At 36.2% G+C, this 18,840-nt stretch overlaps 1 protein-coding gene across 6 annotated transcripts in view; it reads left to right on the top strand.

Annotated features, from left to right (window-relative positions):
• LOC150106651 (leucine-rich repeat-containing protein 14-like) overlaps positions 1 to 12,775 on the top strand; it is a 168,153-nt gene extending 155,378 nt beyond the window's left edge. For all 6 annotated transcript variants that reach the window (XM_090392609.1, XM_090392604.1, XM_090392606.1 and 3 more), the window contains one exon: positions 12,428 to 12,775. In XM_090392609.1, the coding sequence (XP_090248735.1) occupies positions 12,428 to 12,698 (271 nt within the window). In that variant the 3' untranslated portion in view covers positions 12,699 to 12,775. The remainder of the gene's footprint in view (positions 1 to 12,427) is intronic.
• The last annotated feature ends 6,065 nt before the right edge of the window (positions 12,776 to 18,840 follow it).

Raw genomic sequence — 18,840 nt, forward strand, 5'->3', positions numbered from 1 at the left:
TGCTTCCAAAAATGAATAAGATAGATGTTGTCGTCACTGCCCATGGTCTCACCAATTTAGTCCATAGACCGCTTTGTGTAGTTGGTCTTAAAAACCTTGTTTACCCCCTAGTCAAGCAGCTGGATAAGGGAGATGGTGTGAGGGGATAGAAAGACCACCTCTACATTGTCATGTGCATCACTTAGGGATCCCAGAACACTGTTCGGCACAAAAAGGACTTTAAATGGAAGTCCTTTCCCCTCCAAGTATTCTTTGACCATACCAAGAGAAGTCAACTTTGATGAACAGTGTTCAGGAAGAGGTTCTTTGTCATCCAGTACACAGGTAGTATATATATTCTTATGTTCTTCAAGAGCTTTTGTGAAATTTAGGCCAGGCTTTGTCATATTGACTGCTGTAAACTAGAAGCATAATCCAAATCTTGGAGCCTTCTTCTGTGTGCTAACTATATAGGTGCACTGTAGTATCTTCTTCCAGAATAATGCCATGTCATTGAAAACGTGTTATATCCCTTTTCCTCGATGACCTTCTTGAGTTCAGCAGGGTAGGCCTTAGCAGCCTTGTGATCACCTGAAGCTTGCCTGTAATCTTTACATTATGGAGTCAATAATGCCTCTTGAATTTCTGGGACCAGCCGTTTCCTTCAATAAAAGTTGTTTCTATAGGTTTCTGGTACTAGGGGTTTGCTGCTTAAATCTGTAAAGAACCCCTTAGCAGAAATCATACCAACATTCACAAGCAAGTTTTTGCACTGTTCAATCCACTTAAACAGTGGATTCTCCATTTTTAGCATCACTATATCATGTATGTAAGCCATGTATTTAGCAGTAAGAATTCCACCAGTTTGTACTGCCTCTGTTTGTTTTCTTACATATTGTATGGGACTATTATTGATACCAAATATGAAGCCCTTCTTGACATGTATCTAGAGTCATCACTTTCTTTTATTTAGGCTGTTGTCTGTTGATAATGTACTTTAGAACCCATGGGTATTCACAAATGTCACAAGCCATCCTAGTCAGATGATTCTCAGTTTAAGACTGAAGATGCATGATTTTACAACTGCTAATGCAAAAACATGAATCCGTGATTATAGAGACCTGCCTGCATTATACTTATTGAGGAGTAGGTATATATATCATCAGCTGGGTTGAATATCTCCACATTTAATATCAAGTTTAATGTCATTTCCTCTCTAATGTGATCTATGTAGTTGTGTGCACCTTGTCTTACTCCTTATTTTATCCAAACCGTATTCTACACTATGAATTTGCAATAGCTTTTTTTGTCTTGGCACCTTATCGTATGCCTTATCCAAATCCATTCAACTTGCATTTAAGAGTTCTACTCCAATCATCCAGAATTCAACCTTCTAACTAGGCTGCATGAATGTGCCTACTGTAAAACTTTTATACTTCATATCTGAACAATTATCATATATAGTAATCCCTCAATTAGTGCGTCATTTTTTTTCGATACCCAAATTCGATTAGTGCACCTATATACATTTTAAAAAATATTCTATCTATACATGTCTATTTTAAAACTATTTTAAAAAATCACTCACCAGAAAAATAATTTAATTACCAATTTAAAACATTTTACAAAGTTATTTTTAATGGCATAGTATTACACTACTTCCAAATTTTTACCATCTGCTATAGTACGCCCACAGATTCGAGACACTTCTGTGCATGTCACAAAAAGAAGAATCCATTCTGATAATAGGGTAATCAATTGTCTTCTGGGATGAGTTATTTATTATTACATGGTGGAAAATTAACTTCTCTTTTATGATCGTTGTAGTTTTTTAAGTGGTAACTATTTTTGCTTGTATAACAGTTGGAACATTTTATCTATAAAGCACGTGATTTCGCGTGTTGGAATCACGTCCTTCATTTCTTTCCCCCTTCAATGATAACGTCCAAGAGTTAATTAAATCTTATACTGAAGAAGTGAGTGATTCCGACCTGCTAAATTTAGATGCACACCAGGAAGATTCCGAAGAATATGAAGAAAATTTAGCCACCGATAGTCATCCAAGCGATTTCACAGAAACAATTTGAAAATACTTTTCGTACAATCGAAGTTTTTAAGCAGCAATGCTTAGAGGCTGACCCTGATGAAGAGAGAAGCAGTAAAATTTGTAGAAGAGGCAATAGGGCCATACCGTCAGTTGTATGAAAAAAAGAAACAAAATTCCCATCCAAACTATGTTAGCTCAATTCTTTGTTAAGAAGTAGAATAATAAAATTTATATTCTGAATATGTTTTATTGTCTTTCAGCTTCATGGTTTTCCTTTAACTAGGCTCTGAGACATACCTTAATTCTTTTATAAAAAAATTAAGGTTCAAAAAAGAAATTTGAGGAACGAATTATACTTTTCCCCATAGATTATTATATTCAATTAGCATGTTTGATTAATGTGCCTGTTTTTAAGAACGCATTAGGTGCACTAATCAAGGGATTGCTGTATACTACTTTCCATATTGCAGGTTTCTGATTGCATTTATCTTTACCACTTTTCCATCTGAAGTCTTTCACAGTAATTAATCCAAAAATGTCAGAAGGAATACTGCAAAAAGCAATCAGATCTCCAAGAGATCTCTGATTCCTTTTTGCAGTATTCCTTCTGCTATTTCTAAACTTTTCAATAGCCCTAGAACATTGTCATCTTAGAAGGAAGTGCAAAAGAGAATTTATATCTTTCTCATGTTATTTATTTATTTGTGTGTGTGTGTGTGTGTGAAGAATATTCAATCTCTGCAAAATGGGGGATGTGGATTGATTTTCCTTGCTTTGCCTTTATTTTGCACTTGGTTGTGGAACATGGAACACCCAAGTTTAATGTTTTGCAATGAGGAGCTTTCTCCAGTAGTTGAATCTTATCCATCTTCAAGGTATATTGAACAGCTACTAGCATTTTGCATATCACCCATTCAAAGTACCAGCTCTGTTGCTTTGACAGAAACAGTTGTCTCGTGACTATGCCCCCCCCCCCCCCAAGTCTTCCAAAATGTGATTGCAGACTAGTATTTTTTTTTTCTGTTTTAAAGTTCAGTATCATATTACATATGAGACTGGCATTTGCCTATTTTGTATTATGCAAGCTGTTGGTGTGAATGTTGACAACAGTTACTTTACACTGAACATAATAGAATTCTTTCATGGCAGATTTGTGTTCTATCGTTCAGCTTTTCACTATACTGGCTAAGGAGGTATCTGTCTACCTGCAGTCGTTAAATGTGCACAGAACAAGCACTCTTTCTTTCTTACCCATCTATACTAAGAGCTGAGATCTCTGTTCATTGTGCTGCATTGCTTCCTGAGTGTATTATATAGTAATCTTTCACTTGAATGTAATAATTATACAGCTGAGCTGCATGCCATTCTTGCCCTTGTATGTATGTGTAAAAGAAAAACCCTTACCAAAAATGTATGATCATTACAGACTCCTTGAGATCCTCATCAGTCTTTGCCTCTCCTGTGTCCAATTCAAATCCAGTGCTTTATAATACTCTATAACTGTTGAATAAAATGAAGATCCTTAATTTTGATGTTTGGTTTGGCTTGATTCCCACCTACATTGAAATTAAGGGAAATGAAACCACAGATGCAACTGGATAGGTCTACCCATACTTTTTCTATGTACTGTTTATCTGTTCTCTATACAGACAGTTAATAAGTTCAAAGTTAACAGAGAGTCATCTTAGAGGAAGCACTCACAAATAAATTGATGAGATTAAGCCTGAAATAAAGCATTGGCTTAATATTGGTCACACAGAAACAGATGAGAGGTCATTTTACACATTTTTGTGTATTGAGGGATGATGGTCCAGCTGTGTACAAACAATGCATCCTCACATTACTATTTGCCATGTTCTGTTCTTTGGAACATGGCTTCACCCAAAAGAAATTTTCACTATTTTGTTGAGCCAGCTACACTCAAGCCGATCTTTTTACTCAGACAAACTGCATGAAGTTTGTAACTTTTACATTGCTTAATTTTTAAAATTGATTTTTATATATAAATTAGTAAATAAATGTTATGTGTTTATTATTTGATTACTTTCTTTTGCTGTAACTGTTGGAATGGCACAGTATAAGTTTCTGTCCTTGCACCAATAAACTACAAACCAACCAACCTTTGTGGTATTTATCTCCTTTATTCTTACCAGAGTCTTCTTGTGAATTTGAGCTACGTTTTTGCATAGGATTTTTTTCCTCCTCTCCTTGCTTACAGCTTCTCCACATTATCACTGCTGTCTTATAAGCATATCTTTTTAGGAGGAAATGATAGACGACTTTCCTCATGAAGAGAGAGACATGAAGTAGCTAATGTCATGTTTTGTCTCCAGCATAGGGTCTTCTTTCCCTTCTTCTTACATAGTGTGGTTGATGGTATTGCTGGTCATGCTCAGCAAGGCCATTACTGTTATTAGGAAGCCAGCACCATTGCTATTTGAGGGTATAGCAGTAAAGTGGTTTTTGTAGGCCAGCTGCTAGTTAGTACTGATGGTAATGCATCTGGAAGTTTTATCAATCAACTAGCAGATAATCCTGCTTGCTGTTGCTGCTTACTCTAACTGATCAATACCTCAAGTGAATTGAAATATACTTGATTGGAGACCAAGCACTTCCTGTATGGGATTTAGGTACTCAAGTTCTTTTCATTTGCTGTATAAGATTCCTGTACTAGCTCAACCAGATAAACACTAGTGTCATTGCAGTTATAAAAACAAATCAAAATACATACCTGAAACCACAAAGTTGCATTCCACATATGGATCTTCAATACAAATAATAATTACATTTATTATTAAGAGAGACCTCCAGGTAGTCAGGGACTCATTGAGTGAGGCCACATACACCAGCTATACTTTTCTTGAATTCACATAACATCCTATGGCAATCCATTCCAATCATGTATCACTCAATGAGCGAAAAATCTAGATCTCATCCCCTTCTTAGTGTCATTCATTCTCAGCTCTCAATGATACCCTCTTGTTCCTACCCAACCCTCCATAAAATAAATTCCATCAATCGAAATCCTCTATTATTCTTTTATCAATCATATCACCTCTCTGTCTGCTGTCTACAAATTCAATCTGTCTTCATATTCAGTATTCCATAATCCTGATATAATTTTTAACACTATCCTTTGCACTCTCTCTCCAATGTATCAGAATCACAACGGAAACCAGACCTGTGCACAGTAGTCCATATCAAGGTCTTGTAAAGAGGAAAATTGACACCCTTATCTTTATATGTGAAAGTTCATTTCAACATTGGAGTTGTATTTGCAGTCTTTGCTACATGGCCCCTGAACTTCAACTTGCTATTTACCAACACTCTAAGATCCTTAGCCTGATCAGTTTCTTCTAGTGTAATCCCACCAATATAATACAACACTGGACATCTAACCACCCCAAAGTATTTTCCCAGCCTATTCAAACCATTCTGCAAGTACTGCAGCATTAATGATTACCCTAGCCATTGTTGCATCCTCAGCAAATAGCTGTATGTCGCCTGTCACATCCAAATCAAAATATCAATGTACAGATTGAATAACAGTGAACTAAGGACTTATTCTTGTGGTACACCACTAATTACCTTAAATCTTGCAAACTCACCCCCCCCCCCCCCAAAAAAAAAAAAAACCTTTTTGATATCTGTCAGTCAGTCATCCTCTTAACCACACTAATATTTTATAATCCAAACCCATATATTCCAATTTATGCAGTATTCTTCCATGATGTATTCTGTCAAAAGTGTTAGCAAAATCTAAACATTATTATAGAATGTCAGCAAGTTGCTAAAAACATGACCTTCCTTTAGTAAACCGATGCTGTTCATTGCAAAGTAGAAATTAACTGTTGGCCCATTTCTGAATGTGAGCCCTAACAAATTTTCCAAAATCTTTACCACTGTAAAATTTGTATTTTCATTTTATGTTCTTTATAACTTTGACTTTCTCCTTTTTCTAACAGTCGTATTCCGAGCTCTTAATACGTTGCTTGATTTAGTTTCCTATATTTAATCCTTTCATTCAACTTTAATCCCCCCCCACCCCTTCTCAAGGCCGTAATTATGCTTCTTCACGTGCATGAAACTTTAGAACTAAGGAAGTGCCTCTGGCTGGAGCCAATTCCTTTGTCTGAACTACTGGTGTCTTTCTATATTGAATTCTGAAAATTAATTTTTTTATATCGACTGCACCATCAAAATTCGCAGATTGGATTTGAATATCCTTCCAAAGAAAAACACGGAACTAAATCAATAAATTCAGTTTTATTATTCTCATGAGATTTTACTGCTATGCAATTAATATTTGGTAAATTTAGTTTAATCCTTTATCCAAGTGTAAGAAAACAAAGTTTGCACCTGAAGTATCTTCAGGACTGAGGTAACTCGTGGTAAAAGTTGGACCAAGCTCTCATCATCACTTATAGGTATAAGTCAATATGACTTCTCCATTGCTTCCACCTTAGTATCACCGCACCAGGGTCTGGCTCCCACTAATGAGACCTCAATAAAGGTCGAAACCGGTCTGGGTAGTGGCCTTTTCCTTAATGCATAGCATTATGGGAGATACTAAGATAAGTGGGGATTTGGTCCACGTTTGCCTCAGTCCTGAAGATACTATAGGTGCAAACTTTGTTTGCTTACACTTGGATAAAGGATTAAACTAAATTTATTATAGTCTGACCAAGGGGAAAAAAATTCCAACATCTTTCTCTAATATTAAGGTGAGACACCTTTTAGCAACCCATATAGGTCAATATGACTTCTCCATTGCTTCAACTTAGTATCACCACCTCTGGGTCTGGCTCCCACTGACAAGACCTCAATAAAGGTCAAAACCAGTCTGGATAGTGGCCCTTCCCTTAACATAGCATTATACATGTCCGCAAGAAGATGTACTTTGCATTATGGGAGGTAACGAGGCCACCTTTACCACACTTGGATAGAGGATTAAACTAAATTTATTATAGTCTAACCAAGTGGAAAAAAAATCTTCCAAAATCAGTATTTGGATAATTAAAGTCTTAATTTTTTTCCATGCACTACCAATATCATGGGATCAAATCCTAATATACTACTCAGATGACCATAATTTCTTCCTTTATAGTTCAGCATGTAACTTTTCCTAAATGGGACATCCATAAACTTAGTTACTTCCCAAGTCTATACAACATGATCACTGTCAGGAAGCAGAACAGTCATATCATTGGAATCTTCCTTTGACATTATAAGCAGATCTAAGAACCTCCCCTAGCTCAGTCAATATACATGAAGTCCCTTGGTCGGAAAGACCTGGGTTTGATTCCCATCCATGATGTGAGGAACCTTTATCTGGTCTCTTTTGACAAAAGTTGAGTTAGCCAGTCTCATACGGAGGTAGGGGATTCTTTCACCAGAAACTCTGGTTTTTCGTCCTCTAAAAGAGGCAAACCGGCCTCTTGAACTCACACAGATTACAGTCAGGAATACTTAAGACCCAGCCATTGGCCTGATTTATCAGCTATGCCAGCCCCAAGTCCAGATACAAAATAAGGGGGGGGGGGAGAGGATTGGGATGGTGCCGTACCTACCTATAAAAGGGGCTCACAGCTGTCGTATCATCATACGAAATAAATCGGATCTAACGCTCTTTTTTATGTTGAGTTCCTTCTGTCATATGCTGCTTGAGGAAGTTGTCTTGCAACAGCTAAATAAATTGAATTTCATTCTTCTCATGAGAAGATTGAAATTGAACTGTGCAGTCATTGTTTGGATAATTAGTCATTCATGATGAGTACTCATTTAGTACTGCATTGTGTCATCACCAGCAATGATTTACTAGGTCTGTAAGAATACTGGTATATATTTGATTTTGTTAGACATCACTTGACTTTACTTGAGACACACTGGGCCTCTGTCTCACTAAAAACCTGTGCAATAAGATTTGTTTTTGCCTGCATTTTAAAATGTTTCTGAAGTGAGACATGGTATTGTCATTGAAAAGGTTTATGATGCAGTTTGCTACAGCTTTGTCAGGGTGATATCTTTCCACAAAATGTTGCACCTCACTCCATTTTGCACACATTTCATTGATCAAACAACTAGGAACATCCTTCCTTCCTTTGAAGACATTTCCTCCACCACTATCTTTGGCTGCTCATTCCTGTGGTTCTCCACATCAGCATTGTGAACTTCCTAGCCCATACTTTTGCCCAGAGACACAATATCATTGACAAAAACTATCTCAATGTTTCTGTCTGGCCACAGTTTCCTCCGGGCTGAGTTCATGGTCCTGTAAGTCACTTGCACCCAGGTTTTGTCAAAGATACTTAAGCAATGGAGGATGTTGAAGTGATTTTTCCAGAATTCTCTGAGTGTTAATTCTGGGTCAGAGGTAACTTCAAAACACCTTTGAAACAGTGCTTTTGTGTAGAGTTTCTTAAAGTTCAAATTGACCTGCTGGTTGATGGGCTGGATTAGAGGAATCATGTTAGGGGCAGGAACTTCACTGTGATAAAATCAAACTCGTCCTCCAAACCTGAAGGGTGAGCAGGCATTTTATTGGCAATTTTTTTCTTGAAGGTATTTTCTCAAACTTGGGGCAAAGGCTTCATGGATTCACTCAATAAAATGTTACCTGGTTACCCAAGCCCTACTAGTAGAACTCCACATAACAAGTTATTTTTCTTAAACACCCTCGGATTCTCAGAGTGGTACACAAGCAATGGCTTGACCCCACTTGCATTTCCATATAGCAAAAGAGTCAGCCTGTCTTTCATTGGCTTGTATCCTGGCAATGCTTTTTCCTCCTGAGCAATTTTTTCCAAAATAGGCCAGTTCATCACAGTTGAACACTAACCCTCAGACTTTATCACTGAATTCTTGAACACATCAATATCAGCACTCATACCACGGTTTTTCTTTAAAAGGTCATGCAATCAGCTCGTTTTTTCACAAATTATAGCATCAGAAACACTATCACCACATAACTGTTTCTCGTTTATCCAAATAAGCAACAGTTTTTCCACTTCTTCAATTGCCTGTGATCTTTGTTTAGTAGGAACTTTCACTCCTTTTGAAACATCAGCTCCCTTGATTGTTTCTTTATTTTGAATATTGTACACATCACTGATTTTGCCATAACAAGATTCGATACATGAACACCATTTTCATGTTTAGATTTTTCTTGTCACTTTGCTGCTAACACTATCCTTCTTTGACCCCATGATAACTTATTTAGTAATAATTTATAAAAAAACAACTGCAAATTCAAGCAGTTGTCTGCACTGAGCAGAGGCTGCAGCATAACTGATGCTCTCTTACCATACATCTCAGCCCGTGTAGCACGTGGTTACCAGTGCATTTTTTGTTCAAGGAGAGTCATTCAACAACCGAGGTTCCACTGTAAATGTCTTTGGAAAATGTGGAGAAAATAGAAGTATAATTCAGTAATATTTACCGAATTTTTGTTCAGGACTAATCGCTAGTACTATATGTTAATAAATATGTGGAGAGAAGATAGAAATAAACATTGAACTATATTATGAATTGTAATATTTTCATTCTTTTCAGGATACAAGGATAATAAAAATTAATAATCATATTGAAGAAAAAAAATAGTTAAAAGAATCAGAGGTGAATTGTAGACTGAAATACTTGGAAACTGAGTCTATGGACACTGTAGTGTGAGGAACATACAGAAATGGCACCTACCTTAATATGATGTAGGAATCTCCTTTTGCTGCGATGACTGCAGCAACAATCCTACGGGGCATACTTTCCACAAGTGTATGATAATGATCAATGTCAATTTTGGACCATTCTTCCTGTAGGTGTGTATTGAGGTCTTGGACTATTGTGGGGATGCCACTTCACCTCACCCAATGCTCCAGTTTATCCCACAGGTGTTCAGTAGGGCTGAGCCTAGGACTTTGTGAAGACCAATCAAGTGTTGGTGATGTTCGTGTCCACACAACTGCAGCAGCAGCCTTAGAAGGTGCATTATTGTGCTGAGAGAGAAAGACAAGGTCAGTTCTGTACACCTGCCACAAAGTAGGAAGCATTGTATTGTCCGGTATCTTCAGATAACTCTCGTAGTTCAATGTTCATAGGACTACAAACAGCGGTCCAAAGCCAAAACAGAACCACACCATCACACTGCCACCTGAGAATTTCATAGTTGGGGTTACACACACACATTGGGAAGAGTAGTTCACTGTGCATCTGTCCAGTGAACTACTCTTCAGAATCATTGGACCTCAAACTCATCCATCTTCTTGGTATAGCACATAACACAGCTTTCCAAGTTTCCACATCCTACTGTGAACACCCTTTGCATCACTGAAGATGATGCTACATGTTGTAAGCCTCAGTGCAGATTAATATTCGCTGCCCCGAACTCCTCATTCAATGTGTGAATGGTAGTTTTTACATATTATCCACCTGTGATGGCCCAATTTGTCAACAATTTACTGAGTTGATAGGCCTGGAACATGGCATCCTATTACAATGCCTCTTTGAAATTCCATTAGTTCCCTTCTTGTGGTCATTTCACCTGAACACAGGTGCACAGACTTGGGAGCATTGTATTCCTTCAATTTATACCATCTACAAACACGTGACTCATTGCATGGCATGATTCACCTTGTCAATTGGATGTGTCTATTGACTTCTTTCCAAGCAGTGTATATCTATTAAAAATGAAAAGTTTAAAAACAAGAACCAAACCATGGAGACTCACTTCCAAACTGAAGAAAACACTGATTTAGCCAGGAAAGTAATGACAAAGTTGGTTACATGGATAGAAAATTAACATCATGGTGGACTCAAAAATTTAAAGAGGTTGTCATGAAGTCAGCTGTTGAAAAAACTGTACAAATCACTGACATATGTTTGGAGTAACTCCTTAGAACAATAATTAAATCAGTTGAAATAATGGCAGAACAGTTATAAAAAAAAATATTCAGTACAAATCAGTACTGCAACCAGAAATCTTAAATATGGAAACATAACATTCACATATGAAGGTACTTAAGGAATTCAAAGACCTAGTCATGATACTGATTTCCTGATGACTATAGTAGAACTCTCATAATATCCATCTAGAACTATACATAATAAATAAACGAAAAACTCACGTAGAAATATTATTTAATAGTATAATTTTCGCCTGTGTGTCACAGGCATCTTCAGTACAATTAGGCACAAAAATTAAACACTAACTGACAATTCCAAAAAGCGCCACCTAAGTAGCTGGTGTAAGATAACTAAAAAGGTCAATAACTTTCCTAAAAAAAAAAAAAAAATTTTAATACAATAAAAAGTTAGGAAAGATTAGCTGATTTGTAAAGTACTATCTCCCATAAAGGGGATAGACGTAAGCCGTCGGATCTGTTTAAGTTAGGAGAATGAAGTAGAGTTTCACATGCGTCTTTATAAAGGCGTTCCATGAGAAACTGACTTTTGTGAAGAACTCTTGTCTTTCTCCAATGAACTCTGTGTCTAGTGAAGATGGCATGTTCTGCAAGTCCAGAACAGTAGGGTTCTTTAGGTGGTGCTTTTGGGAATTGTCAGTTAGTGTTTAATTTTTTTGCCTAATTGTACTGAAGATGCCTGTGACACACAGGCGAAAATTATACTATTAAATAATATTTCTACGTGAGTTTTTCCGTTATTTATTATGTATAGTTATGTCTACTCACGGTTTACCTCTTTTAAAACTTATCCATCTAGAAAAAGTAATGGAAATGCAAGTATTCCAGTTATTTCTTACAGTAAGAAATTTTAATGTATATATATATATATTTATGAATGATGAGATGCATATATATATATATATGCATCTCGTCTTCCTTTTTCACTCTTATATATATTTATGAATGATGAGATGCATGTATATATATATGCATCTCGTCTTCCTTTTTCACTCTTATATATATTTATGAATGATGAGATGCATGTATATATATATGCATCTCGTCTTCCTTTTTCACTCTTTTACCTTGCAGCGTCAAGGATTCATTAATCATCGGACCTCAAACTGTTCACAGGATAAGGTAGTCAGCTCTACGCCCCAGTATATCTTATGTCTGCAGTGTTGAGTTCTCAAGGCCGGTTTGCCTGCTTTGTGGGGGGGGGACCCTACTGCCCAAGACCAGTTAATTTGGCTAGGGAAGATCCTTCAGCTCCTCATGTCACCGACGGGAATCAAATAGACACTTCTTTTGTTTTTTAGTGGAGCAGTTTACACTGCAAACTGAAGAAATACATTTGTGAGAGGAGGAAATTCAGAAGTTTATATATATATATATATATTTTTTTTTTTTAATGTAAAATATGCTACAACCAAGTTCTTTGAGTATAAACTTATATATTAAATTTGTTTCATTTCTACATACCTTTCAAGTTTTTTTATTTTTCCAGATACTTGAATATAGCATATAACTCATTAACATCAGACGTTATCTATTCTCATGGTCCCAGACTTTGTTCTCTCTCAAGACTACAATTTGTGAAGATGTCATACCCAGCAGAATATTGTAATGATGAAGACTCTGATAACTCAGAAAAAAGACTTCATTTTGAAGCGAAATTATCTCAGTTAATGACCCACTCAAATAATCGGAAATGCTTTGTTTACGAACACAGTACATACTTAATATACTTATATTTTTCAAGAGTATCCCTGACCTGACTTGTTTAAAATGCAAAAAAACTGTTCCGACTATGTTTAATTGTACAGGTCTATGTAAATAAATTATTCGAAATGCAGTTTAAGATTCAAAATATAGAATATATTTATTAACACAAATTCAGTTCAGCATTTATATTTACCTTCTAGAAGAAGCATTTATCCAGCTGCTTTTCCACCTTAATTAAGGAATGTACCAGATATTATGATTGTTTACTATCAACTATGTTTTTTCCCACATTCACCACCACTAGGTTTATAAAATGCATGACAAAATTCTCCTAACTAACCAATTTTATAGTAATTTTGGTTTCTAGACCTTTCAGCAGTGAAATATATGCCCTTACCTTCTCCGGCCTCATTATTTACCAGTTTATGGACTGGTCAAACACAATGTATTACATATATCTCATAGTCTCAGTGGCAATTCCAAGCCATACATCGAGATAAGAAATTTAGGTTCAAATTAACAAAAACTATGACTACAAGGAGGGAGGGGGGGGTCATTTTTATGTTAATGTATAAACAATACACTGTCCTTAAGCAAAAAAATAATTCAACTTCTACACCTTATATAATCAGGGTCGCATTATTCCCATTTATAAGGCCTTGATATTGCCACATTGAACCACTACATACAAATTTGATCATCTGGATTTCTGAGGATCTAGATATAAGTGATCCTCTCTAGGTGTAATAGATAATGACTGGCTAATCATTCATGGCAGATACTGTACACCAGAATTAATGTGCATAACACTTATGAGTCAAACTTCATTCTACACAGTGTGTTACCCGAATACATTCCTTTCTGTTTGCATATCATCTCTGGGTGTAGTACCTGCTTTTAGCAGATTGTTACATGCTCTTATACTAAATTTAAGCTAAAGCTAGCATGTAGTTCTTATTTTACTGCAGATGGATTAGGTTATTCTTTTTGAAATATCTCACATTTTAATTAAGGGATCAATAAATATTTTTATTTTGCTACTTTTTCCATATTATGTCTCAATTACTTTAATATATCTTCTGACCAGATATTCTAGAGCTCATCACAAGCATCCTTCTCATTCAACCAAGTAACCATATCTATCTAGACTCAGAGCCCATCTTCAGCCTGATTAAGGTTTTGTATAGCAGAACTGTAACCTATTTATTTCTACAATCTATTATGCTTTCCTCATAATTCTAGTATTTCTAGGACTAAAATTTTAGTTCTTGTGTAGCATCATTAAAATTCCTCATATGTACCCCAAGAGGGTGTACAGTATAATTATGATAGTACTCCACAAAAAGTTTACATCTTTACTACCATTCTCTCAATCAGCATGTGACAAAAGGAACTCGTTGTCAAAGTGTTAGATCTGATTATAGTGTTAGAGTAGGTTTCAGTTAACGACTTAACCTATTCTGCCTCTGGTTGATGACAGTGATCATGCAGTACTCACTTGGAAAGTGGCTAAGTTTATGAATGTTCCATTCAGAAACTGAAGGTAATGATGATGCGATGTTCCTGGTGGAAATCAGGTGCCCATTCCTATGTATAAAGATTCTTCTCATCGCTGTCTGATCCCTGAGTTCAGCACAGATCTCATTGGGAAGATTAAGAGGTCCTGAATTATAAAGCAGGAAATTATGATCACATGAGGAGCATGCTGGGTTCTGCACCATAGTATCCGTTGTTGGATGGGAAGATATCGACAGTTCATAGGAAGTGTTTAAAGAATACTTAAATGATGCGATATCAGAATGCGTCCCCACAGTTTGAAGAATAAATAGAGTAGGAGTGAAATGGAATGATGTGGAAGAAATACTGTGTGCATAAGGATGATGTCAGCTGTGATAATTATAAGTAGCAGGCCAGAAGAGTCAAGTGTCGTATACGGGAAACTAGGTCTGGGTATGAAATGAAACTGGCTCTTCAAGTTAACCACAACCCAAAAGAATTCTGTTATGCTGCAAGTAAAAGAAAGAATGAATTTGAAAGAATAACTCTACTGAATGCAGGTGACTGATGCAGAAGCGATTGTTCAAGTAATGAGTAGCCATTTTGCTAAAAGTTATCAACCTGGCATATGCAACACTGAACTTGCCACTACCTCTTTTTTGTATGAGGAGAAAATACTACAGCTATTGCACAAACTAAATAAGAATTCTGCAATAGGAACTGAGGGGATAGACATGTACGCTTCTGTATATCAACGGAAATGCAAACTTCCAGGCAGTTCCTATTAAATTATGTATTTATTTATGAAAATTGGTATCTTATCCAATCATTTTAATATTGCTGAGTTACTGAAAAAAAGGAGCTATTGTATTGTAATGTTCTGTCCATCAGCATCCCGTTGCAATCCTAGTTGCATCAATAACCTTTATAATGAAAATAAGCATTGCAGAAAATGTACATGATTTGCATCTTGGGATAACTTATTAACTACTAATCGTTTTGATTAGTCAATATAGTATTGTCATACACAAGTTTCCCCATTCGTAACAACCCTACCCCCTTTTCGCCAGTCACTCATGTCTCACTTCTAAGTAGTATTCATTTTCAGCCATTAGCACTGAGAATGACGAAACTAAATCACACTTGGCTCAAACTTCCGTTCCATAAGATGTTATTCACAGCTGAACTGGCTATGTAATTTGAGTCTCAGAATAGGGAAGATTCTACAGGAGCAGAAAGAATGTATGGCAATCCCATTGCACAAAAGTGGTGCAAAGACTGGTGTATCCAACTATTGACTAATCAGTATCACAGGAGTGGTGGTAAAGATTTTGGAAAAGTTGGTTGGGGCTTGCATTCAAAAATGGGTTGGCAGAGGATTTCTACTTTGCAACAAACAGCGTAAGGGAAGATCATGTTTTAGCAACTTGCTCACATTCTATAATAATCTTACCACTGAATTAACAAGGGGAACAGATACACCATGATACTTTTGGATTTTGCTAAAGCTTCTGACAGAATACAGCATGGAAGACTATTGCATAAACTGGAGAATATGGGATCAGATTATAAACTATTAGCATGGATAAGAGGATGGCTGACTGACATATCAAAAAGTTGTATATATGGGGATGTGAATTACTAAGATTGAAGGTAACCAGTGGTGTGCCTCAAGAATCAGTCCTTGGTCCATTGTTATTCAATCTGTACATTAATGACATTGGGGAAGTTGAAGTTCAATGGTCATATAGCAAAAACTGTAAATATAACTCAGAAAATTGTAATGCTGAAATGAACCTTGACAAGTAAAGATAAGGAAGTCATTTTGCCTCTTTACGAGGCCATGCATACAGAGAACATACCCAATTTACAGACAAAAAATACTATGATGGGCAATGGATGGCGTTGATGATAGTAGTGTCATAGTTGGATAATTCAGTAATAGTGGAGAGAGTGAGATGTATTTAACCAATTAGAGTAGTGTGCCCTCCCACGATGAGTCCTTGGACTCCCTGGAGGTGTCAGGTAAAAATAATTTCAGTAGATGGAATTTTTCATTTTAAGGAGGGTAAGGAAAGGACATGAAGTCATCCTTGGAAGTTGAGAATGGATGCTGTCAAGAAGAGGATAAAGGATAGATTTTTCTCTCATAGAGTGGTGTGTGATTGGAACGGATTGCCATTGGATGTTGTGTGTGCAAGTAGCATTAATGAATTCAAGAACAGGTATGTCAGTTGTTGTGAATAGTATGGCCACTCTCTCAATGAGTTCCTGATTCCTTGGAGGTATCTCTTAATAATAATAATTTTCCTTTGAATTAATCTGTTAACTGTCAAAACTCCAATATTATCAGATCTTATATTTTGGTGTTTCAAAGCACTTCTTACTGTATATTTACTTAAAATCTTGGTATTCCCCTGGATCTTTTCCCTACCTGCTTGAAGAAGTGCCTTAGATGATTAAAATATCAGTTTGACAAAATTCTCTAAATTGAATAACAGCTGTAATAAATTTTATCTGAAAATCAACAATAAAACAATACGATGAAAACATTCCTGAATTTTAATAGTGTCACGTTCCTTCATAATATCCTCATTTTTAATATGATACTGTCATTGATGCCACGTTCATTCCCCTAATCTTTCTCAGAACTCTATGGTCTTTGGTCAAGTGTTATTTCTAACTCAGCTCTCAGATCCATAATTTACAAATGGTTTGAACACAGTCTTGTTTGGTGTTTTGACTAATTTCTTCTATTTCATATAAATTTATTAAGCAGACTGCCTACCATAACAGCTTTGCTAATTCTATTTCAATATTTAATTTGCCATCCTTACTAAAAAAAAATTGTACCTAAATGTCTTCCTTGTACTATAGATTTTTTTATTCAGGATGCAGTTGATGTTTTCAGTATTACTGCTTATTCTCACTGTATGTCTTTATTGCTAGAATGTTAATTCAATTATTTTATTAGTAGTTTATTAATATATGTACCTTGCTAGTACAAAAACAAGTGACTGGCAAGCAGAACTGCTAAATTCTAAATAGAATTTAGCAGTTCTGCTAAAAGTTCTGCTTTGAATATTCTTGGCAGTTGTTCCTGTTAAAGATTTCCCCTAATTGTTTCCTGTCTTCACGTGATTCTTAAAATTAAACCTTCATGAAGAAGCAACTTTTCAACACATAAACATTGCTGTCAGAAATACTGATACCTTTTGAGCCCTTTAAACAGACATGCAGATGGTGCAGCAGGTCAAATTCTTAGCATTCCAGTGGTTTTGGACAGCCTAGAAGGCGAGGCAGGATGTGTGATGAGACAATAGCACCCAGAAGTCGTTAATGGCTGTGATTGGTTATTGCATGAAGCAGTTCAATTGAATGTTGTCATTTGTCATGAGTTTTTGTTTCCTGAGTTTCACCTGTTTTATGCATACAAAGTGTGAACTGATGTGTTTATGACACTGATACAGATAAGTTTTTTCATCCCACACCAGAGAAGATAATTCATTTTCTTTTTCTAAGGAATAATTTAGATAGAAATTACTCACAACTTTCTCAATAGCTTCTGTGATGTGGTCGTCTGTAAAATAGTTTTTGGTAGGCGTGTTTGTGGATGAGGAACAAGATGGAAAAACAGGAGAAACATCTGGCAGTGTTTTTTTCTTTTTCAAGAGTGGTCTCTTTCACTATCTGAAGATGATGAGCCACCTGCTCGTACTCTGCATCATCAGATGAGCCCTCAAAAGGATGGTCTTCTTCTTCGGACATCAATTCGTCCAAAAGTTTTTGCAATCTTTGTTGCTATATCTCGTAGTCACCCATATTACTAAAATAATGATGTTCTCAAAACTTTCAATATTTTACATCAGAATTACATAATGAAAAGAAGTATCTGTTTTTTTTGTTTCACTATATCACTTAGCTAGCAATAAAACAAGTTTGGATTTCTTAGTATATTTGTTTACCGAGTTGTTGTGACTTTGTTTTGTCGCAACTCGGTAAACAAATATACTAAGAAATCCAAACTTGGTAGATAGGTTATATGTGAAATGTGCATGCCTCACATGGCCATGTGGTGTTTTATTGTTGGCACAGTCTTACTTTGCTCAGCAGGCCACGTGAAACACAGGTGTGTCACGTTGAATAAACGTCTCAACAAAAACAAAAAATTGTTTTCACAGTTAAGTGAAATATAATCACTAGATTAACATAATATGACAATTCACCACAGTGGCCTGTGAAGATGGAAAAAAAAAAATTAGTATCGTGGCAGTTAAAGGTCTGTATATTGTATTCCTTGGAAAATGCATCAGGGGGAAAACTGTTCAATAGTACAGCAGTTGCAGGGATGAAGGAGGAGAAGAAACTTGTTCTGTGGGTTTCAAGGTGCACTGTCAAGTGATGTTGAGCAGCAGCTGCACGTGATTTATTGTCAACCTCAGTTATGTCACTGGTCATGGTAAATCTTGAGAATTCTAATACTTGATCACTACAAGGTTTGTCAAATGAAAAGGAAGAATGGAGTGTACTGTCATCATCAAAGCTATAGATAGGATTGGAAGTCTGAGAGAGCAGCTCATTTATATATACAAGAAGAAGAGAGTAGGTGAAAGAACAGAATCCTGAGATACACCTGTGTTGCTGGGAAAATCTGATGAGAGTAGACCATCCACCATGACAGAGGGGTCTACTTAACAA

This window comes from Typopeltis vanoorti, chromosome 5 (assembly GCF_054136105.1).
Source record: "Typopeltis vanoorti isolate ZY-2024b chromosome 5, IOZ_Tvanoo_1.0, whole genome shotgun sequence".
In the NCBI taxonomy this organism is placed as follows: domain Eukaryota; kingdom Metazoa; phylum Arthropoda; class Arachnida; order Uropygi; family Thelyphonidae; genus Typopeltis; species Typopeltis vanoorti.